The sequence below is a fragment of the Orbicella franksi genome, chromosome 13 (assembly GCF_964199315.1).
Source record: "Orbicella franksi chromosome 13, jaOrbFran1.1, whole genome shotgun sequence".
NCBI lineage: Eukaryota > Metazoa > Cnidaria > Anthozoa > Scleractinia > Merulinidae > Orbicella > Orbicella franksi.
In genome coordinates this window covers 19381947-19406803 of record NC_138157.1, presented here as the reverse complement: position 1 = coordinate 19406803, position 24857 = coordinate 19381947, and the positions used below count along the sequence as shown (strand labels likewise).

Sequence of the window (24857 nt, the reverse complement as noted above, 5' to 3'; positions counted from 1 at the left end):
CAGTACCTATGACTCTATATAAGGGGTCCGAGGTCCATTTCTTGAAGGCCCTGGAAACTTTTTGGGCCCATAAAGCCATCTTTAATTGAGCTGTGTCTAAAAACTAAGAGCTGTATATGCCTGAAACTTCTTGTGTGAAGGAAACCTCTGTTCATATTGAGAATAAGCGAATAAAACAGCTCTGTAAGCATAAGATTTCAGATTTTGGTATGGCTTTCTGGGTGCGAAAACTTTTTGGGACCTTCGAGAAATGGGCCCCTGGTGCATTACAGTCTAACATGGTGACCTTCAACACTTTCTGGCATAAATTCAACCACTTTAAACATTATTTTCAATGCTTTGAAGTATCACCTACACTGTACCTGTGTTAGTGAATTAGCATTAAATTTGAATATCTTAGATTGCTAGGTTGATACTTATTGTTCAATACAGCAGCTATAAGATTTTATCATAAAAAGCAACGGCTATGTTTACATACATGTAGTACCAGAACAATAATTTATTAACTTATGATGTGTTATGGGAACTATGGTACTAGATAGGCCTTTCAATTTCAACAGGTCCCTATGAATTTTTTTTTTTACAGTACAGTTTTTTTTTATCACAAAAAGAAAAAGTAAAATTTTGAATATTGTTTACAGTGAATGTTTTGTCAGGGGTCCAAAATGTTTGTCCTGTTTGGATTCTGTACAGTTTTGGAAAAAGAAGGAAACTGTGACTTTATAAACATAGCCTAAAAGATGTCAGAAGCCTTGTTTTATGTTATGCAATGTAGTATTCCTTTGGCATGAATGTTTTTATGATGAATTGAAAATGTCAATCTCTATCTTGTGGTAAATGTTTTTTCTCCCTATTTTCTGTTATTTCAAAAGAACAATTCACTCTATGAAAAAAGTTGATCAATATTTCACACTTACATTGCAGTAATTTTCATAATAAGGTAAAGGTAAAGTCTGCATATGAGCCACGTGGCCCAACAGACTGGAGCTTATCCCGCTTTCTGTAGCAGGAAGCAACTAGGACTATTACTACTTCCCCTGGATGAGATGCCAGTCCATTGCAGGGTTACCCCACCATTACATTCGCTGGTACCCACTTATACACCTGGGTGGAGAGGCACTGAGAGTAATGTGTGCTGCCCAGCAACACAACAGAATGTACCTGCCTAGGGCTTGAACCCAGACCGCTCAATCAGGAGTTGAGCTCACTACATGTAACTACGAGGCCATCGTGCCTCCCACATTTTTCATAATAATTATTAAGGCTAATTTAATCCTACATTAATTACTTAGTAAGAAAAAAACAGTTTATTCATTCATTTTATGACAAAGGTATTATCATTATGTTACATTTGACTTTGTGAATTTAGTATATATTTAAGACAGGTATCCATTTGCAAACAATTTTAATTCAGTAATACGCCTAAATTGCAAAATTTTCACTCGTTGTAGCTGACAACAGTATAGTTCTTAATCATTTTACTATTTATGAATTAAATAGAGTTGAATATGACATGGTTTTGCACAATCTTGAAAAGGTCTTGAATTTTAGTAGTCTTCTTGAACAGTGCTTGAATTCGGTTAAAGGAGCTCAGTCATGGTATTTTAAAATATTTTGGCCATGCACAAAATTACATTTAAGTCGTCTTGTTATGGATAGAAAGAAAAGAAAACATGTTTTATTTGTTGCAATGTGTACATTGTAAACCTTATTCATGGCATATAAAAACTATTTGAATTTTACTGAGTTTGTTCTGATTGCAATAAATTTCTGATTCTGTATAAATTTGCATGTTTTCTACTATTATAATTAAGGTCAACAGATTTGATTACAATAAAACAGTACATTCCATGTATTTTTCTTCAAGTTATTATTTACAAGTTATTTATCGTACAGGGTTTCTGCCTCCCTTTTTTGATTTACATGTTATTTACAGGCTCCCTTTTTACATTTCCAGGTTATTTCCAGGCTCCCTTTTTTGATTTACATGTTATTTGCAGGTTCTCTTTTTCAATTTACAGGTTATTTACAGGCTCCCCTTTTCAATTTCCATGTTATTTGCAGGTTCCCTTTTTCGATTTCCATGTTATTTACAGGCTCTCTTTTTCCATTTACATGCTATTTACAGGCTCCCTTTTTCGATTTGCAAGTTATTTACAGGCTCCCTTTTTCGATTTACATGTTATTTACAGGCTCCCTTTTTCGATTTCCATGTTATTTACAGGCTCCCTTTTTCCATTTACATGTTATTTACAGGCTCCCTGTTTCGATTTACATGTTATTTACAGGCTCCCTTTTTTGATTTACATGTTATTTACAGGCTCCCTTTTTCCATTTACATGTTATTTACAGGCTCCCTTTTACGAGTTACAAGTTATTTACAGGCTCCCTGTTTCGATTTACATGTTCTTTATGGGCTCCTTTTTTGATTTCCATGTTATTTACAGACTCCCTTTTTCGATTTACACGTTATTTACAGGCTCCCTTTTTCGATTTACATGTTATTTACAGGCTCCTGTTTTCATTTTCCATGTTATTTACAGCCTCCCTTTTTTTATTTACATGTTATTTACAGTATTATGGCAACCTCCCTGTATTAAATTTACATGTTATTTACGGGTTTCCAGGTTGAATCACAAGAAATTTACAGGCTATTTACAGTATTTGCAGGCACAGTTTACATGTTATTTACATGATCTTAGCCCTTTGCTTTGAAACATTTACAGTGTTTTCTTCATCATTTACATGTTTCACTTGAAATATTTACATGTTTTTTACATGAAACCTCCAAAACATGTAAAAGGGGAAAAATCATGTAAATTAATCTTTACAGTCTCTTTTTGATTATTTACATGTTAATTACATGTTATTTACATACTCTGTAAAGTTTCAACTTTTCCAGTGAAATTTGCAGAAAGGTTATCAGCACTGTAGCAAAAAAATGTAAGCTGAAAAGAAATCCTGACTTTTGTAATACAATATCACTCATCAATGCAAAACATCAAACATGTTTTAAAGCAAAAATGGCACATGATACAAAACTAGTTGCCTTCATTACAGCAAATTTTCAAAGAGCCTCCACTTCTATCCTTTATAATTGGTAAATCCATAAAAGATATGCTTGTAAATGCAAGACTATAACAACATCCATGATAAAAACATGGTACAAAACTCTTCATTGCTAGGAATTGTGCAGGCCTGTCACGCCTTGCTACTTCCGACTGTAATAATTTATAGACAGATCTCTGTCCTGATACCAATAATGTTCATGTTAAAGGGGCTATGTCAGTAGATTTCGCTGATTTTTAGTCTGAACTTTTCTGAAATTAGTGTTAGTCAACTTTACCCGTAAAAAACATTACCGGTATCTTTGAAAATCTAATGGGAGATTTAACCTTAATTTGCAGGCAGAAATCAAGCTACAGCTATAAATAACATATTTAATTTTAAGTTGTGCAAAAATAACTTGAAAAGTTAAGCATTACTTTTTCAAGTTGCAGTCTGTTTCCATCCAAGCTATCCACTGCCAAAGATGCCTGTTAACATAACAGTTTCGTTGTCCAAAACCGAAAAATTGCATTAACAGCGCTATCAAGCAGCTCTTAATGATGTTTACGCCTATACTGTATAAACAAGAAACCTCAACACCAGCTATATGATTGAAATGCAATTGACCATTTTTTTTATTCAGTAGAAATGTAATGATTTGTATTCAAAGTGTAAGGCATTAAAACCATGCAGTCAAAGAAAACTTTTAATAATTACTCTACTTAACAGTCAATACATTTAAAACTATTTTTCTTAATTAGGTTTGTGATGATGCCTGGAGGAGAGAAAGAAGAGGTTTTATTCCTCAACCACACTACCCTGAAGGAGGGCGAAATGTGGGGGGTAAATCTACAAAGAATAAATAAATGGGTAGAAGAAAATGGGAAGCTAAGAATTAAGTTCATTATCTATTTTCTTAAATTTTAAGGAGTAGTTTTGTTGAGATATAACTTTCAAAAATTAACCAATCAAATATTACTTGAAAGCAAAGGATGGTGACTGTTCCCAAAAATAAATCGATGGCGGCAAATACAAGAGACAATAGCACATCGACAAAAGGCGCAGACTACTTGGGAAACTTGCTGCATGTGTTTCAAATCTTAATTTAGGGTGGCTTTCAACAATATATAAATAATGAATCAATTAAACAAATATGATACCTAGGATAACGGTACTTTTAAAAAATGTATGCAGTACAATATTTTTAGTAGAGGTATTGTCTGTAATGATGATTTAAAGTCAAAAATCGGTTTTACAAAAACGAAAGCCATCAATACTACGTTGCATACATTTGGTATAACTGTGCTTTTCAATAAATTGGTTAAATTTTTTGCTGCCGTCAATCATCTTGGCATACCTAAAGAAATGAAGGCAAACATGGTAACATGCTACATCATTATTTAGTATTGCTTTACCATTTACAGTCGGAGTAAATAGCAATTTATATTTGAGTTTTGGAGTTTTGCATGTAATTATAATTGTAGTTAATGGAAAGTAATTCACTTATTGTTTGTATACAATCACAAAAGTGCGTAGTTGTAATAATATAAGCATCAGAATCCCTTACTAAGGGTCAATAATATCTAACTTATTGTGCCTTTCAGTAACATGCTACCATATTTCTTGGAGGCTACCTTAAATGTTTTCTCATTTTTAATTTATGTTTGCAATATTTTTGATATTTTCATACACCATTATTGGAGAATACTTAACTTTGCATTTATTCACGGCAGGATAATATAACACTGATCATACCTTGGAATTTTAAGTTCTTCGTTCTTGTTTCCCCATGACATTTTTATTCAACGAGGGGCTCTGGGAGCAAGAAATACAGTCGAATCCCGATAAACTCGAACCTTCAAGGGAAATCAAAAAAGGTTCAAGATATCGGGAGTTCCAGTTATCGAGGGTTAAATTAGTAAGAAAATGACCTGAAGGGGAATCGAAAAAGGTACGAGTTATCGGGATTCAACTGTAATTTTGGTACCAGTCCATATCGGGTGTCGCCCGTCTCTGTACCAGTCCCGTTAAAAATCAAACTCGAACGAGCAGTTTTGGGTGATACAAGCTCGATGATGTTTTGTTATTTTGAAAGTTTGTGCTCGATTATATTAAACAACTGTTTTCAAGCTCGATAACAAGAAGATCTGTTAGATCTTATAACCGCGCTTTTAAAATTTAACCGTTTTCTTGGTACTACAGTCGCAACGCAGTGCATATTCCAAAGCAATCTTTGATGATTCATTGATTACTGTAGACATCACAGCACTTGATCAACACAAACTCTATTATCGCACCATCAGTCGTAGCCGTTGCGACATCTCCGATGACGTAATAGTCTTAATCTGGAACTTTCTTCGGGATATGTATGAGCATGAAGATACGAACACTATTACAAAACCGCTTTCGTTCTTTAAAGTCACGATTAAATTTAATTGTTTTTTTCCCTTGAGTTAAGGGTTAGCAAAGAAGTCACACGAGTCACATAAGTCAAGAATTGCGTTATCTACGGCTATCTTTAGTACGGTGGTTATTTCCCTACCAATGACGTAATCTTTGCACGTTCTGACACGTTCTTTGCTTGGCTTGCAAATATTTAATTTTCCTTCCGATCTATGAACGGGCTGCGATGAAACAGTCAAATGATTTACTTCATTTGCGTAAAACCACAAGAAATACTCACAAAATTACAAATAAATTAATGACCGTGGCTTCTGCCGAAATAAATTTGCAAAGTAAACACGATCGTATTTGTCACGTAGTGAAAGTGAAAGCTGCAACGTCAGCGCATTCCATGGCTGACGTAATACCTTTTTTCAGCGTATTTATTATTCCCTTTAAATCCAACGCTTTGATAAAACGAAAAGAAAATATATTTTACCCACAAAAAAGAAAACAATATCCGTAAAATTGTCCGTGTATTTATGTTTTAACAGCTTCTGGCGGAAAAACATCACACGTTGCGTGACTCAAAGTTTGGCCGAGCCGAGGTCTGCGTCTGGTCACCGACAAAAAAAAAAATAATAATAAACCAGGGGTAAACCTAGAACCGCGCTCGGCCCATGGCCGCGCGGTTAAAAAGTACTCGAGTCGATAAAAATTAATCGAGTCGATAAAAAGTAATCGAGCTGGATGTAATTGCATCGTGCACTAATTAGGTTTTCGTACTCGACCTGATTTTATCGTGGTCGGTTGCCCAGAAAAGAAAATTGATCCTTTCCAGGAGGCAGTTTTAACACTGGGTTGCTCTGATCTTAATCTGCATCTTCACCATCTCACTATCTATCGAACTTCGCTTCCTAGTCTTTATTTTCTATTAATCGCATTAGGAGGAAACTTACCAACGTAGCACAAGATAATAATTACTATCTCTAAGAATAGTTAGACTACGACTAGTCCCTCTTTCGTTTAGTCCGTCGAGCGTGACATTAAATAAAGCGTAATAAGAAATCAGAGTGGCTGAGCCACTCAACTTGGAAAATGGATCGTCTGTAAACAGTGACAATTTTAAAGTTAAAGCCCACTGGCAAAACGAAACGGTAAGAGAATACACGAGGAGATGTAACACCGTTGAAAACATTCATGAAGTTATCGCTGATCCTCGTCCAAGTCAGTGATAAAGAAAGTACGGCTTCTTGTCCGATTGGCAAAGCAAGTATAATCGGATTCTCATTTTCATTCCTACTTTTTTCGTTCTTTATTTTCCCAGGCGATATCGGTGATTTTTTCTTTCTTTGTTACCATTACAGAGATCTTAGAAATAAAAAAAAAATTATCCAACGCAGAGTCATAATACCACGACGACACCACCGCGTCTCGTCCGCTCAACAAAGTTAAAGCCCTGTTCGGCGGGGTTCCTGCTTGGATAGGTTACCAAATACAAGTACCCCGTGTTGTAATAACTTTTTCTCCTTTTTTTTCTTTCCTTTCCAAGGCGATATTAATGACTGCTGAACTCCCAGTCTTGTGTTTTTTTCTCTATTTATCAACTATTTTGTTCAAATCATTCTGCCATGTTCGTATTCATCTTTGAAGTATTTAGTTACAATCCTGTATAAATAATAGCAAAACGCGTCGTTCGAATTCTCCTCATGCAATTCTCTTGTCTGTTGATCGTCCAAAACTTTTAATCACGGCTTGAATCATAATTCGAAAATTGATACAGCTCATCAATTTTGTGATTTTCAATATCTGCTCAGTTTTCGGCAATCGAGTACGGTTAAACCAGTGTAAGCTGACACCTACGGGAAATGAGCTATTTATATAATTAGCTTTCATATATAAAACGTTCGTGCGAAAATCTATTCAATGTAGATCATTTCTGCGGCAATGTATTGAGTACTTGCGTCAGAAATCCAAAGAATAACTAACTTGATCTGACACGGTGCAGGCGACTGTAAGACGGCCTTGGACAGCGCGATGTTCGAAACCCAGGGGGGACTCCTATATGAAAAGGTCGGAATGCTCGTCGTCTTAGGTACAAATCAAGGATTCTGGTCTCACTTAGGGTGTTGATGACGAAACGCCACCATTCTTAGCTGTCAAAGTATCCTTTACGGTACACTCGAAGAAATAGTAATAAAAGAAATGCTCTCATTTGTTTTCCGCTGATCTCTCGAGTACGCAAGTCGGGTCAACAAGTGCGCGCGGGATCCAGTTGAAGGATCTTGCGGTGCAACAAATCCACTCAGTTCTATACCTCTTGAGTCGAACAGCGTTCCGAATTTTAGTGACACATTTGCAGGCACACACTCAGTTTGATACACATTATTTACACATTATATACACATTATTTCTCATCCTCATACAGATGCGATAATGAGAAGACGTCAAGACAAATAATTATATTGGATACGCTTAATTACATTGGAAATTCACACCGAAAAATCACTCGTCCGTGAAAAGTCAAACTCTCTGGCTGTGTCGGTAGTCCCCCCCTTTCTAGGAATAGTTGGCACAAGTGCTATAGCCGCCCCTCCCCTCCCTCCCCCATCGAGCCGGAACAAAAAGGATAGAGCGTTTTCTACATAAGTGTTCCCGGCGAATCTTTATTGACAGGTGATAAAGTTTGAAGAAATTGGTGTGCGCCTCGCAAACCTGTATGGACCTATTTCCACTCAAGAGCGTCTTGCGTGTATGTACGCTTTCGAAACAACAGCTAGATTAGAGCGCATTCGGAAATTTTGCTGTTTGTTTGGTAACAAAGTTGGGATGCACTGGGACGTTTGCTAATTCCTAGTCAGCGAATTACGTTTTTTGTGGGTTTATTGTTTGCTGTAATAGAGTTTTATAGCTTGCTCAAATGTCAGTGTACATCCACTGATGACGCTAACTTGCTGATCTGTATTTGACAGCTCAGCAGAGGAAAGCAAAGTACCCGTGGGGCAGAGGAAAGGTACGTATACAGGAATTTTTCCGACGAAACCTTTTTCCCCAAGGAGGCTGGCTCCTGTTGATTTCCAGAACAAAGGTTTTGGCTATGGCAAGAACACAGGCTATTGTAAACATGATGCTCTCTCTGGCGATTGCCAGCCTCACCCAGGGTGGCAAATCCCTTTCTTTGAACGCTTCCCTCATTTCTACTTAAATGTAAAGTTTTGAAAAAGCCCGCGATCTGAAAAGGAAGTGACATCATTATGACATTTTTCCCCAGTATTCTACTCTCTTGAGCAGAATGCTTAAAAATGGGTTAGCGACTCAATCAAACAGAAATTTGTTATACATAACTTAAAATAATCTAAAATATGTTTTATTTGGTTGATCACTAGGCATCTACAAGCAGGTCAAAAACAGCCCGACAAGAAGTTCAAGAAGTTTAATTTTCGACTAGGCCGAATGTTTAGCATGGTTTGGGACAATTGCCGAGGTATACTTTTTACCCTTATACCAAATGTCAACTGGTTTAACAGAAATAAAAGTTTTGAAGCTACCTTATTTCGCACTAATCATTATTGTTTGGTCAGCAAAACACCCTACACATACCCTGGTCTCAGAGGTTTTTCTTGATTTTTCTTCTTTTCGCGAAGCGGCGAAAACGAGTCGTGTACAGGCCCGCAAATGATCCCTGCCCGCAAGTGATCCCCGTACCACAAATGATCCCCAAATTGTACCGCAAATGATCCCGGGACCGGAAATGATCCCCATATTGTACCATAAATGATCCCGGACCGGAAATGGTCGCCTCGTCATAAAATTTGGAAATGTGAGGACTCAGGAATTTGGACAGTGGATTTAAAATTTATGCAATCGCTTTTTTTATTACTGTGAAACTCAGAAAACCGTGAACATTTGGATTTGATTCCAAAGGGTTAATTTGGTATTGGAATCGATCACAATTAAGTTCAGGACACGAGAGAAAACCTCAAAACCACAACCGATAGGCCATGTTCGATATATCAATATTCTAACATCGATCCGAGGCTTTCGGGTCAAAATTGCAAATACTTTAAGTTTCCTTTGTCTTTCAATTCCAAAAAGAGACTTGGATACAAAGAAAACACCACCAAACAAAGAAGCTTTTCCTGAAAGCCTCGGACCCATGTTAGAATATTGGTATATCGAACGTGGCCTATTATCGGTGGTGTTTGCGTTTTAGTTTTCTCACGCTTAATTGGCTTTTTCCTTGCTACACAATAAAAATCCTTAAATATTTCTGGTATTCACGGTTTTCTGAGTTTCACAGTAATAATACAATATTTTGATACAACAGTTACTATATGAAACGCAAGAATTGGATGCAAATTTCACAACTTTAAAAATGATATTCAACGTCACGAAATCCTGTGGTTGAAATTTGTAGTTTAGCTGGATCCTTCCCTGTATGACTTTATTGGGTCCGGGCCTGAGATGTACGATAACTCAGGTTGTTCACTATATCCTCAAATTTGCAGACAACTGAGAATTCCCAAGTGGATTGACTACATTTTTACTACGGTAACTAGCACGAAGGAATCTTAAAGGCAATTTCGTGAGAGCCCGTGGCTGTCTAGGACGCAAGTATAAGAAGTGTTAAGGGAAAAGTATTAAGCGGTTGAGGTGACTGAACACAATTTTTGATACCTATGTTTCACTCACCTTTTTCTCTAAAACCCTTGATCTTTAGGTCGCCAAAAGTGGCAGCAAGTTGACGTGTATGCCGTTGCCATGGCAACATGAATAAATATAAACAGGCCTTTAAAATCGGTTTTGTTTATTTGCAGAAAATCTAGTCATTAGATTTTCTTTATAATTTGCATGCAACAAACTTGTAACGATGCTCAATAGTTAACACTATGTTAATCATAATTTAACAGAGAGATCTATTATTATCCATTGTTGAAGGTTTACTGGAATATCTAGAATTTCCTCTCGAAAAGTTCAATTTTTTTTCAGTAATCCCGTTACTCATTTCCGAAGGTATTTCCGTGCCAAAAATCGTGAAATTCTAATGAGTGGTTCTCGAGAAAAAGGCGTATTTCCGAGAAAGCTGTTCCGCATTCAATCGCAATTTTTTTTACTTACTACGCATGCACTGCATTTGACTGGAATTCATGCATTCGTCACATGTCAATTTAGAATTTTGCGCAGTAACTTTTCATGGAGTCCACGCCATTCCAAACTTTTTGCGGTGAAATCAGTTCCGGTCCCGGGATCATTTGCGGTACAATTTGGGGATCATTTGCATTTCGGGGATCATTTGCGGGTCTGTACAGTCGCGAAGCGGCGAGAAAGAAAAACCTCTGGTTACTTTAAAGTGCCACTGAAACGAAATTTTCCTACTCTCTTTTATTATCCCAACCTATAGTTTCAAACGTGCTTAAAGTAATGGTGAACTTTATTTCTGCCAAATCCTAACGGAAAGTGCCTTTTTTTAGCCGTTGAAATCGACTTTTTAGAGCAAAACTGTGTCCGGGCTCTGGAACCGAGTTTAAGGACCTTGTGACGTCACTGGTTGTATTCACGCAAGAAGCGCTATAGATTCTCTCTTGTTTTCACTTGATTTATTCAAGTTTATTCTTCATATTGTCGATACCTACTAGTGTTCTACCTTGGAGGGCGCCAGAGAGTGTAGATTCACCAAAATAAATGCTACAGATTAGAACAGCTCAGTATACTTTTCGGACATCTTGAGTACTCGATTGGAGATTTCGAAGACGAGTGTGGCAACTTTTATATCACTTCCTGAAGCCTAAACACGATATTTCGTCGTCTTTTTTCAGCCTGGTTCTGAAATTTGGATTCTCACGTTTATCTAAGGTCTATTAACAAGGTTCGAATATATCCTCGGCAACTTTACTGCATTAAAAGCCGTAAGCGCATCAGCCATCCGCACAATCACGAAGTTATTAACGATCCACAAGCTTTGAGTCGAGTACTTCTTTGCACACAGAGGGCATCTTTTTATGATACTAATAAGTGAGAGTTCTTGTGGTAGACAAAATGTATCTTTGAAAATTGTGATCCGCAGCAGAGTTTGCTTTATCGCCGCATACGTATCAGTGTAAACAAAGCGGGAATTTCGCTTCTCTTTTACACGTATCTCCCAATTGCAATATTTCACGGCCGATGGATTACTTTGAGTTCTTTAGCACATACTTATGTCTATGATCTTCCTTTAATAGTATCCAAGTTCAAAACAATTCGTTAAAACGTCACTAGTTTACACTCCTTTCGAAGGTTCATTAAACAGAATTTGAGCTAATTTGCATATATACTATATATGACCTTTTGCTGCCGACATTGTCACGCTTTCTCTCGTTTCCTGAAAACATACATGTAGGGTCATGGCAGCTTAGTTTACCGTTATAGTTTAAATTCGCTCCCTCATATAAAAGAAGAGGGTTTCTTAAATTGTTGCTGTTGTGATAACTTGTAGGATGTAGCAGATAAAACTGGACTAAAGGTCACTGTGGCACAATCTCGTCCGCTGTGAAACTCACAAAGCGTCCGGTTTCCTCGAAGCGAAGCGACTCGAAAACTCGAAGCGTTGTTGCTGCGATTCGTGCAGTAGCAGTGCGGATAATATTTTCAAAAGCCGCTTTCTCTTGTTTTCATGTCTTTTTTACTTTATGAGTGTAGATATTGTTTAATTGAGTGCTGGCCAAGAGTCCCGATCATTTTGCGATCTAAGAACTCCCACTCGTTTGCTTGCTTACATAAAATATCCTGCAAATATCCAATTAAATAGACTGGAAAGCCCCAGGATCGACTCTCGACCTCTTCATGTCTAAGGCTACTATTATTATCTGCTTTACAGCTCTGAGATGTCCTTAAGATGTTTTTTGGGGGGCTTCGAACAGTAATCTCCTCTCCCATAATCACTCTAAATTTTCAGCGCGGCATGAGAGTAATACAACCAGTGACGTCACTAGGCTGTTTTGGCCGCGCCAAAATGGCCGCCAATTTTGGGCTTAACCAGCCAACTTCGAACGGCTGAAAAAGCAGTTTTCGCTTACCGTATGCGAAAAAAAAGTTTGCCGTGTTTCCAAGTAAGGTTGAAACTTTATTACTAAGCAAACATCTCACATACAAAAATTCCGTTTCAGTGGCACTTTAAACTTGAATCTCATTTTCATGCAGACGCCAGCTGTCAAACGCGTCAAATTGATAATTACAAAAAGGACCAATAGCAACTTAGCAATCACGTGCTTATCAGCCGCTAATGTCTCCACTCGGGTGGTGAAGAGTGGTATCATTTGACCTACTTGGCCGGGGTCAACGCGCGTGTTTGCAAGAATGGTTTCATCCGCAACGATTGCGAAGGTTTTGTCTTGTTAAACATTACTACGGAGCATGTTTCTCCACTTACTCGTTTTGTAAGAAGGACTCGGGACTTCCGAATAGAAACGCACAAGCTTCTTTGAGCAGATTGTTCTCGCAGTTCGCGGATATGAGAGTCTACCAGAGACTTCAGAGGACACACAACAAAATTGTGGCATAGTGAGGGTATAAATAGCCTGACAGGTACAGGTATTTGCAGACATCAGGGAGCAACTGAAATGTAATTGACTTTCCATGTCCGGTTGATAGTATGGCGAAGACATCCTTGCGATTTATGACTGCGAGAAAGCCTTTCTTTTCGTGATGTTCGGTGAGACCTTCGATCTCTGGAAAACGCTCCTCGAGTACCGAGTTTCAAAATTTCTTCGAAGACACCGTCAGAAACATAATCCATGTCGAACACAGGCGAATCTTAAATGTGTATAAACTGAGAACTGAAGTAATTTCAAACAAATTCCTTCCCTGGTAGAGATAGGCAAAATGTACCTCAAGAAGTGCAGTGACAGATATCCCCACCATCCCCTCGGTATGACCAATCAAACGAACCAATCATATTGATTTGCGTGTTTGTAAAAATATCAACCAATCCGAGCCCGACTTATCCTGGCGTCTGCATGAAAGTGAGATTCAAGTCCAAGGTAACAAGAGGTTTTTCTTTTTCGCCGCTTCGTGAATCGTGTTTTCACCGCTTCGCGGCTCTCTCGCAGCTCTCTCATGCTGAGAAAAATCAAGAGAAGAGAAAAATCAAGAAAAACCTCTGGGACCAGGGTACCCAACATAAGGTAACCATGGTATTAGGCGCTACTACTTACAGGTTCATAAGGGTGACGGTGTTTAGATATCTGGGGCCCGTTTCTCGAAAGTCCCGAAAAGTTTTCGCACCCGGAAAGCCGTAGCAAAATTGTAAAATTAAACGAAACTTACCTAAGTTGAAGTTTGATTGAGATTCTACGAAGTCATTGGTCTGGAGCTAGGGAGTCAGGTGAGATATGCGCGCGAAACCAGAGCGGTCACACTTTAAAGGCGAATGATCAGGACTGTTGTAAATCAGTAGGGTGTGTAGCCCAGATGGGAGGGCACCTGACTCCCTAGCTCCAGACCAATGACTTCGTAGAATCTCAATCAAACTTCAACTTAGGTAAGTTTCGTTTAATTTTACAATTCTACTTCGTCATTGGTCAATGTCGCTAAGGAGTCATGTGAGACTTTAAAGCGTCATGATCATGAGCAAAACCATGAACATCAATCTATTTAATGCAATAAAGATGACAACACGGTGCTGTAACAAGGTACACACCACATCAAAATGTCATGTCTCTTCAAGTAACCTTACAGTAACAGTAACAATATGGTAAACAATTCTAGTTGAAACAGCTGTGTGAAAAGTATTTAACGGTGACTATGCAGCAGTTCATGTCCGAAGTTTGCGGCAGTGTCTTGGATAGGCTTATCATAAAACCGAGCAAAGGTGCTCACACTACTCCAACCTGCCGCAGACAAGATAGTGTCTATAGGGACCTGTTTCCCTTTTGCAGCTGATGTGGCGGCTGCCCTTGTGCTATGTGCTTTATATACACTAGTGTCAATTCCTGCTTTGGCCATGACATTCTTGATCCAGCGAGCGATAGTGTCAGTTGACACAGGCTTGCGAGGCTTCTGATAGCCAATCAACAACTGGTCAGTTTCTCCTCGTAAGTGAGATGTTCTATCAATATAGGCGTGCAAATGTTGTACAACACACAGGTTCCGGTCAGCCTCGTATGCCAAAAACTCGATTCGACCTAGGTGCTTGCCCGGCCGAGTGGTCTTCAGTGGTGTTTCAATGGTAAATACACATGTGTTTGCAGTTAAATTCATTGAGGTCAGATTAAGCGCCTTCAGCGTCTGTACTCTCTGGCCAGACAAGAGGGCAAGCAACATGGTAAGCTTCCAGGACAGATCTCTCAGACTTAAATCCACTCCAAGAGTCCAGGTGGCAAGTACCTTTAGGACAGAGTTTACATCCCATATTTCTTTGTATCGTGGGAGGGAAGGCCTACTTTCGAAAACGCCTTTCACAAACCTGGTAACGAGCGGATGGCTGCCAAAATGAACACTCCCAGGAAGCACAATAATAGAGGACAGGGCACTACGTGCAGTGTTAATACAGCTGTATCCCACACCAGTAGCAAAGAGGTCTCCAAGGAAATTTATGCCATCCTGTAAAGTGGCCTGAAGGGGATTAATTTTCCGTCGACAGCAGAATGATTCCCACTTCTTGTAGTAAGTTTGGTACTGGGTTGTGGTGCCCTGTCTCCAGGACTGCATAATGATTCTGGAAGCTGCTGTCGAAATTCCTTGGCTTTCAAGGGATCTCCAGACAAGTGGCACATCAGCAGCTCCAGTTTTGGATACAGAGGGTGAATCTTTTCTGGACTGCTCGGAAGAAACAGCAGTTTCTTTCTTTTGGGTAGTAGTACTGGATTGTCGATCAGCATTCTCATCAAGACAGGCCACCACGTTTGGGTTGGCCATTTTGGCACAATGATAATTCCTTGAACTTTCTCCTGTTGGAACTTCTGCAATACTCTGGAGATAAGAGAAAATGGAGGGAACATGTAAGGCACATATTGCTTCCATGATAAATGAAATGCATCAATTGCCACAGCCCCTGGGTCAGGATGCCAGGATACATAGGGCTGAAGCTGATGGTTTATTCTGGAAGCAAATAAGTCAATGTTGGGCTCAACCTTTGCTGCATTGATGCAGTCCCTGAAAATAGTTCTGTCTAGTGTCCACTCAAGTTGCGAGTGAGACCGTCTAGATTGTCTATCAGCTTCCACATTCTCTACACCAGGGATATGGACAGCCGTCAGCCAAATATTTCTTTGGGCACACCATAACCAAATTTCTTTGGCTAGGTCATTTCTTTTTTCAGAGCTACTAGTACCCATATGGTTAATATCAGACAGGGCAGTCATATTATCCACCATGACCTTCACATGCTGCCCATTAATGATAGGTGAAAAAGATTTAAGAGCCAAGTATATGGCTAGGAGCTCTAAATAGTTAATGTGGTTTCTGGCTTCCTCTGCAGTCCAATGTCCACCTGTACTGGTATCGTTTAGGGCGCAGCCCCAGCCAGTGGATGAGGCATCAGTTGACATGACAACAGTAGGCTCACCATGACTAATGACATTGTAACTGGCTTCAAGGTGTGTGTTCCACCACAATAATTCTGTACCAGCTTTGTCTGATACTACCATACAAGCATCATAATCACCCTTGCTATATCTTAAAGCAAGAGTTTTCTCCCTCTCTAACTGACGGAAATAGAGCGGGCCATACATGACACCTGGGAAACTAGATACCATATACCCAAGGGCCCTTGAAACCTCCCGTATAGTGGTTTCTTTGGCCTTGATAAGCTTGGTACAAATTGATTTGAGCTTGTCGACTTTTTCATTGGTCAAATAAATTTTCATCTGGACTGAGTCCAAGACAAACCCCAAAAATAATAAGTTTTGTGAAGGGATAAAAACTGACTTTTGAGGGTGAATAATGAAACCCAATGAGAGGAACATTTTCACAGTGTCTAGAACATTAGCTAGGCATTCCTCATAACTTCCACCTTGTAGGTACGAGTCATCAATATACGGTGAGTTTATATGCCCAAGTTGTCTCAAAACAGAGTAGGCTGGCTGCTTAGATTTAGTTTTGATCTGGAAGATACAGCGGAAGCAGACATTCTCAGGACGCGAAAAAGGTGTCCACAACTGAATCTGGTGTCACTGCGACAAAATGCAGTGATACAGTTTACCAATGTTTATGCACTGTAAAATCGTTGTGACGAACAGCACTCAGAAGCTAATGGCATTTCCTTTACCGTGTTCACTTACAGGAGCTTCAAGACAAAGGAAAGTCTAGATCGCAAGTCCCGAAGGTGTTCGCGACCTCTTAGAGAATGTCCGCTTAAGGGAGTGACTAAATAGAATTTGTATGGGGAAAAACGGGGTTTTGTGAAGGCTCGAGTGTCCATTAAGAGAGCTTCCACTGTATATCAAGCACTTGAGACCGTGTTTCACCACAATTTCAAACTCCTCGAAGTTCGTCAACTGTGTTCTCGATGTTTGGAAAAGTGGTAGAACACAGCCTAACTTGTTTGAAAAATTTAGACATTTTCACAAGTTTTGTTTCACGACTTAATTAGCTTTTATTAGGCCCCTTCCCGCAGTATCGCTAAGATTACGAAGTTGATTTGACTGTTCCAATTTCAGCAAACTCATCATCAGTACAACCTGGAGCACACACAAATAATTAATGATAATTAAGGTCTAGTTTCTCGATGTCATTCAGTGTTATGCTTTCTGTAGATATGCTCCAAATGGAATGGTTAATTGACGACTTGAGCATTAGTCTGTCCACAACCGTTTCTATTTTCGTACTTTTTAGGGAGCGCGCGACGAGCACAGAGACGGGCACGGAGACCGAGAATGCGCTACTCCCTAGCCTCTTTCGTCTCGCGCTTGTCCAAGCCCCCGCGGTTTCTAAATTTACCATACTGCTATATAGTGCCCTCGACAATCCTAAGAGAAAATGGAAGGCCTGTGAACGGACTACTCGGGATCCTTGAATCAGAGCTATGATCTGGTAACGAATAATAGTTTCGTTCGCTCATAGTTAATAGAACGCTTTGCTAACTTTTTTACAGTATAGTTTTGAGCGAAAATATACCTATCTTATTACACAGAGGTCCGTGCCGACACCATTGTTGGTTTAAATAGTCTTTTCACGGTAAAAACAACTAAAATTATGTTCACATTGTTGTTTAATCTTTGTACTAAACGGTATATTAAATGATTTTGTTTGTTAATTGTTGTGTGTCAGTTAACTCGTCAACAGCATTTTGCCCGCTCAAGTAACCAAGCAAAGACAGCTAGAAATCGCTCCTCCGGATTTCGGTAGGGCGCGTGCATTTGAAGTCTGGGTACCAGGGCCAAAAAATCAGCTAATCAAACAAACATCTTTCTTTATAAACAAATACAAACACGTGTAATCGGGCCGTGTTTGCCATATTTCTTTAGAGTCATTAAAGCCAATCAGCAATCTCGGAAGACTAGGCAAAATCAGCGAGGGCCTTAGTTCATCCAAGGGTTTCTCCTGTCCGCCATTTTGAAAAGTGGACAAGAACGCCATCACAAAAATACATCGGACTCGTCAACAAGACAAGGACAATTGCGTCCGTGTCCAGTCGGCATTCCGAGGTACTTAGACTGACCCCCGCCCCCCGCTCCCCTCTACTACTTACTCACTTACAAAACAATGCCGGATAACTTAAGATAGCTGGAACCAAATGTAACGAAAATGAAACGTGCTGAAACGACAAGGAAGCTAAAGAGAGTCTCTTAGTAACAGATCTACAGACGACGCGGTAGCCAAAAACCTATAAAGGTCAGGTCAAACTTCAAGTTTTTGTAGTGTTATTGGAGACGCTGATAGCGTACGGTATATTTCACAAGGTTAGTGGTCTAAGTTTGTAAAATTTTGCTGATTTTCGTGTTCCCTTGTCTAATCTTTGCCCTTTATGGACAAAATGGCGTTTGTGAAATGGGCGAAAGATGCGTGTAAAACCGTCGCTGTCATCGTCAATGCCAGTTTCATATGTGCTTTACTCTTCGACAATGAAATGGAGGAACAATTTCATGTAGTAAGCACTTTCACTTTCTACTTCCGTCCTTATCTCTATTAGCACTGACTATGGAGGGAGAATTCGAAGATGAACCCAGAATTGGTGGCTATAATTTTGCGTTTGTAGATGAGTTGTCTCCAGGTCAAAGCTGCTCCATATGCCTTCTTGCCATGCGGAGTCCCGTACAGACTGTGTGTGGTCATCGATTCTGCAAAGGCTGCTTATTAAAAGCATTCAGGTACTGTATAGTATACACTGTTGATTTGATGCCATTGAGCACTTGTATTTCGTATTTTGCATTCCTCCCTTCGCTTGACGATGTAAACACCGTATTGCTGAAAAATGAGTGTAGTGAAAGGAAAATGGAAAGGGCAGATTATAGTAAACTAATTGTATTCCCTTTAATCTAGCTCTTGAGTCCAGGGTGCATTCTACAGCTTATTTAGTGTTCAGGTTTTATTCTCTGCGAGCAAATGGGAAGAAAACTGATTTGTTCAACTGGTATAAATTCTCGTGTTGAAAATCGAGTCCTCACAGTTTGACACTTACGCTGATGCTAAATTTATTAGTCGCTGGCTAATTTTAAATTCACAATCCATCAGTGAAGGTGAAGTTCCAGTTTGCCCACAAGATAGAAGTCGTATTCCTGAAAATGAAGGGGTGAGTATAGTAAAAAGTGCAAATTATAAACAATGAGTAATATTCCAGATAGGCACTTTTTGTGACAGAACGCGAAAGCAGAGAACGCGGAAGCAGAACGAAAATAGCTATGAACTTAGTAATCACTGCATATTAAGTTAATAAGTAAACAATCACTATAGCGGTGTACCCAACCGTTTGTTCGAAATGGAAGGTATTTCCGTCGTCTTAGAATTAAAATTCACTTCATCAGACTTCAAGATGCAAAGAATTAACCCTAAATAATCGGTCGCAAAGCATGGCCTTTAAAACGGAGAACTTATTTTGTGTCACGGATACATGACGGTTGCACATGATCCCTATCATGATCACGGCCCGCAAATTCAGTGCTGTTCTGTTGGGTCAGTGAAAGCAACGAAAGACAAGAGCTGAAAAACGAAAACAGATGTTGTGTCATCTGACATTCAGAGAAAATTTTATCGCTAAACTTTCCGCTCTGCTCAATCAGATCGCAATTTAATTTTGCACGTTTGATCAACTGTTAGAGAAAAAGCCTCTACACATATTTGAATTGATGAATAACTGAATAGCGGGTAACATGACAATATTTAGGCAGGGGGGGCTGAGTTCACCAAAGGTGCTCTTGTGTGAGGCCTTTCAAATAATAATTATTTGTGCAGAAAACATTGCTGACGGTAATCAATAAATCGTGGATCTCAACGAGTAATAGACTGAACTAATAAATACAGTTGCTGAAATTTCAGTGCCCAAACGATGGCTCACTGGTTCAGTACTCATTGTTCAAAGTCAATTCCCATTTACTCAACCAATTCTTATCAATCTATTTTAGGGCATTGCATTGATAGTTGATCAATAATGAATACACAGTAGACTAGACTACGAGTAGTCCCTCTTTCGCTTTGTCCGTCGTGCGTGACGCGAAAGAAAACCGCGAGAAAGAAGTGGCTGCGCGAAATCCTGGGGGCGAGGAGCGCATTTCGCGCGGCCATATTTTTCCCGCAGTTTTCTTCCGCGTCACGCACGACGAACCAAACGAACGAACGTTGTCTAACAATGGACTGTTCAGTTAGACATTCAATCTTACTTGAATTTCTGTAAGTTTCAGTTCTTTCGTGATGTGGCCTGGGAGAGGGAGATACTTTCTCTTCGCGTCAAATGCAAGAAGAATGAAAGAGGATGTGACTGGACTGGACCAGTACGTTATTATGAGGAGCACTTCGTTACCTGTCAATATGAAGAGGTAACTTGTGGTGACTGTAAAGGAGAGATACAGAGAAGACTCCTGCACGAACACACCACATCAGAGTGCCTAAACAGGATCGTGCAATGTGAATACTGTAAAGAAGAGTTTGCCTTCTGTTTCACAAAGGTAAGACTGCTTCACCGTTATAAACGTACTAGCGAATCTCACACACGATCGGTCGCTTTTAGGCCCAGGCATGCGTGCATATACCGGAATCAAATGATTTGCTCCTAAGATAATGCAAGAGGTTTACAGATGTTGGCTTGTAAGAAAGAAGCAGAAGTAGAAGCATTTGCGGAGTCTAGGTGATGCATTTCCACGATTAGGGACAGCGTTTGGGTATTCATGATAATTGGGAAACAAAAACAGAAGACAGGTCGATTTCTCGATGCAACTGGAGTAAAAGTTATTCTGGGCCAGTTTTGTTGTCATTTTGGGCATGAAATAGCCCTTAAGCTTTTCGACAGCAATTTTGGTAGAAACTCTGCCCAAAATTGCGTCTCATTCACGTTGCATAACCTCGTAATGCAGAGGAGAAAAGTTAAGGGTAAAAAAGGCTATTGACCATGAGATAAAAGAGCCCTTTCTGTGTCCAATTATAATTGAAATTGCGATGAAAGTTTTAGCTTCTTTTTTGGTGGTTATTTGTGGTTGGTTTAACTGTTTCTCACATTTAGTGCTCGCCTATGTTAACAGTTTCATGAAGATAACGAGTGCGCACGTTTTCCTCTGGAATGTACTCAAGAATGTGGATTGCAGATTCCCCGGGAGGAGGTAAACAAACATCACTTCATCCAATAATGATACATATGAACTTAAATGAATGGCCAGGGTATTACATTTATTTTTTTGAAGGGCTAATATAAGCTAATGTATTTCTAGTGTAGTGTATTCTTTCTGACTGATACAGATCACATGCAGAATAGCGAGTGAGAAATAATCGAATTTAGAAATCGGTTGGTCAATGGAGTGAATTAGGTCACTTTTAATCTACTTTTAAACAGTAAATCACGAAAGATGTGTTGGCAACTTAACGGGAACTACGCTTGTGTAGATGACGAGATGATTACTAACAAATTGCATACACTTAGCCTTAAACAATTTCCAGAGTTGAAAAAGAAAAGCAATGATAAATTACCACCACGTTTTACAACACATCTTTCTGTTTTTTTGTTTTTGTTTGTTTTTTGTAGGTAGAGTCCCATTTGAGGGACGACTGTATGATGACGATGGTGGTTTGTCCGTACCAGGAAGCTGGATGTACCTTTCATGTAAGTTCCATGTTGTTTCTCGCACCAGGAGGGTCCAGGGTAATTTCTCTAGCAATTTTAATCTAGCAGAGTGCTAGATAAAAATTTCAGCTATTTCTGTCGAGCATGGTGCTACATAGAAAGTACTTCAAATAGTCAAAGGGCTTAGCAATTGGTGTTAGCTATTTAGCTGTAATAATGAAAGAATATTCATAAACTGCACAGTTTGACGGTAGAAAATTACGCTTATGAACTCGCTTGTTTTTCCAATAAATGTTTGAGTTTTTAAACCTGCGTCACACGAAAATTGTAATTACTATTTTGTGCTCTTGTGATAGTTAATCGAAGCATATTTGGTCAATATTCGCTGTTGACATTTTTTGCATAGGACAAAAGGAGTAATCTACAAAACCACCTTGAGATCGCGTGTAAGGAGCACCTGAGCAAGACGTGGTCAGAGCTCTTAATGACTAAAGACCGATTTAACGAGCTGAAAACCGAGAATGAATCCGTGAAGGGATTACTGGAGAAGAAGAGCGGAGAAATGATCGAGCTGCAAAAACAGCTAGAAGAAGTCAAGGCTACAACTTCCAACGAGCAAGTACAGATAGGTCTACTGAAGCATCTTGTATTTACAATGCAGTTCAACTTGGAAGGTATGGAGGAAAAGCTGCTAGATCCAACGACTAAGTCAAAAGGCCTAATCGGAAAACTTAAAATCAGGTGTGTAAGGGAATTTCTGCAACGTTAATATTTTTGGATAGCTATGTCTATAGCTATATATCGTGTTTTAATAAGTATGGCCGGGAGCTTGCTGTGAGCCTCTATTGTTATCTTGCAGCAGAAAGAATAAACACCAAAATGGTACACACTGAAGAGATTCAAAATGTTACTGGCCGCGAAGGCAACTTGCATGATTTCTTGTCTTTCAGTTATAAAATCAAATTTGATGAATTGTAATCACTTTCATCCTTGTAATCCTGTATTGGTTCCTTTACGCTCTTCAGAATCTTCTTGTCCAATTATTTTAACATTTGCTATAGCCTCTGGCAAAATATTATGGAACTGACTCAACTGAGCGAAGGGCACTTTCGGTAATCAGCCGGGACACTGTCCCTTTAAGCTGTTGTAGGACCGAAATATTCCATTTACTCAGTAAACTTCAGTTGTTATCCATGATTGGTTTTGGAGAAGAATAACGTTTGATAACTAATCTCTTATAAGATATTTTAGTGTATAGCATTGCGGTTTTAGAAGAAACAAGGTAGATGTAAATTTGTCCCCGTTTCCCGTCGGCCGGACATGGGAAGACACGTGTCATTTCGCATTATTGTGTATCTACTCTATGCATAGTTTCAAAATGCTCCGCAAATCGTAAGGCCAGTAAATTCGTTAAAGTCTGTCTGTGGCCAGAAACCAACGTCCTGTATAAGCCGTCTAATACGTCTGTATTACTTTTTGAAACCGATGATCGTTATTTCTCATTTTGTTTTACAATGAACTATAACAATATCTGAATAGGGGCATTCGGCCTTTTCAAGTGTAACCCATCTTGATTCAAGTTATTTATCTTAAACTTCAGAAAAGGAAAGCCGAGTCGCCAGGGACAAAGTGGACAGAAAGGTTGGTTGTCGATTCTTGTCCATTATTTCAGCGTCTTTGTGTGCTGTTAGGTAATTTCTTGTTACAGCAGTGCAGAGTATAAATCTTACATTTGTTATGTGTTTGGTTGATCGACAGAGAAACCTTTAAGGGAGAGATCAGGAACAACCACGTGGTATTGAAGTTACCCGTTTTGTGATCCATGAGCCAGAAGTAGTGAGACGAGGACTAGACAGGAACGAGTCTTACAAATTAGTAGTCACACAAAGTAGGCAAACTTACTTTCATCGCTTACTTTCAGTAAGAGTGTCATCTAGGCTGTGGTAACAGTTGACCGTGTGGGACATATTCTCTACGGGCAGACCATTCTAGCAACTTACTGACACACTTGTGGACCGGATATCATAAACAATCCCTAGAAATAGAAACTCACGTCAGATAGCAAGTGACAATAGTCTGTTAATTCTTTTTACGTTGTCAACAGACCTAATTGCTCTAAACATTCATTTTTCCGCACTACAGAATAGTTAAGTTTGCAATGATTTACCAAGAGATGGATGTAGTGGAAGCTGATAACCCTCAGCTGTATAAATCCATGCTCAAATTGCAGTTGAATGTCTGACAAATTGAGGATCTTAATTGACAGTTTGATATCGATTTTATTGTACTTTTAAGGGAGTTTTCACATAGGGATAGCCTCGTAACTTCCTTTCCTTGATGCATCTTTTTTTCTGATTTTTTTGGGTTTTTATTTGTATATAATAGCGAGTTCGTCAGATGTGCACATCTTATGATGCCACAAATGTATTATTATTATTATTATTATTATTATTATTATTTTTCAGCTACATTGTACACGGGGAGTTCTTTATCCGGATTTAAACTAATTGTTAAATAGTACACGCACATGTAAGGGAGGTAAAGTATTGATTTACACGCAAAAAAGAAGAGAATTGTGTCATTTTGATTCAAATGTGAGATCATTTACAAATAAAGGTTTTTTCTTCTCGTTATTTACATTGGTTGGAGGGTAGACAAACTTTCCCTTCGTACTCTGTTTCCCTGAGTCGTCTGGGTTTAATCTTTTTCTTTGAAAAACATGAAAAAGAACAGCAGTTACCTCACAAAAACTTTAATCAGTCAATGCTTGCATTGGTCTTTTATGTGGTCATATACAGTCGAACCTGTACAACGGGCTCGTATAAGGCGGCCACCCTCTATTAAGCGGCCAGTTTTCAAAGTCCCGATTTTTCTCTCATGCAAACGCTGTATTTGTTACCTGTATTAAGCCCTGGCCAAACGGGAGTCACAAGTAGACGCAAGTTGAAAACTTGGGTCTACTTGCGACTCCGTTTGGCCATGCCTTGCGTGTAGTTGCGATGACTTGCGAGTTTTCTCTCCCAAAGATCGAGATTCTCTGTAAAACAAAACTAACTGCTACCCTCGGGACCAGCAATTAAGAGTGCCTGCCTGTAAAAATCAGACAAATTTTTAATTTCGCGGCAAGGGTCGAAAATTCGATTTCGCTCGTATTCTTATGGTAGATAGGCTAGGGCATGACAAAAACTACTGGATAGTTTTTTTTGGTAAAATATCCTTTTATTTCAACGAAATAGACAAATTACCA

The 24857-nt window shown here is 39.1% G+C and overlaps 1 protein-coding gene across 3 annotated transcripts; it reads left to right on the top strand.

Annotated features, from left to right (window-relative positions):
• Nucleotides 1–16527: 16527 nt before the first annotated feature.
• LOC145466577 (TNF receptor-associated factor 4-like) lies at nt 16528–24243 on the top strand. 3 transcript variants are annotated; one of them, XM_081450293.1, is made up of 9 exons: nt 16528–18305; nt 18536–18713; nt 19078–19135; nt 20235–20504; nt 21075–21152; nt 21572–21649; nt 22017–22351; nt 23211–23251; nt 23369–24243. In XM_081450293.1, exons 2-9 carry the CDS (start codon nt 18544–18546, stop codon nt 23410–23412), a joined length of 1074 nt encoding a protein of 357 aa, XP_081306419.1. In that variant the 5' UTR covers nt 16528–18305; nt 18536–18543; the 3' UTR covers nt 23413–24243. The 3 variants fall into 3 exon arrangements, with proteins under 3 accessions (XP_081306419.1, XP_081306420.1, XP_081306418.1); XM_081450294.1 differs by having other exon boundaries at nt 16528–18713; nt 20241–20504; XM_081450292.1 differs by having other exon boundaries at nt 16528–18713.
• The last annotated feature ends 614 nt before the right edge of the window (nt 24244–24857 follow it).

Excerpts from the sequence above, each read along its gene's own strand:
- LOC145466577 (XM_081450293.1), top strand. The coding sequence starts at position 18,544 with ATGGAGGGAGAATTCGAAGATGAACCCAGAATTGGTGGCTATAATTTT. Across the intron at positions 21,650-22,016 it reads AAGCTGGATGTACCTTTCAT|GACAAAAGGAGTAATCTACA; the intron begins GTAAGTTCCATG and ends TTTTTTGCATAG. Across the intron at positions 23,252-23,368 it reads GGGACAAAGTGGACAGAAAG|AGAAACCTTTAAGGGAGAGA; the intron begins GTTGGTTGTCGA and ends GTTGATCGACAG.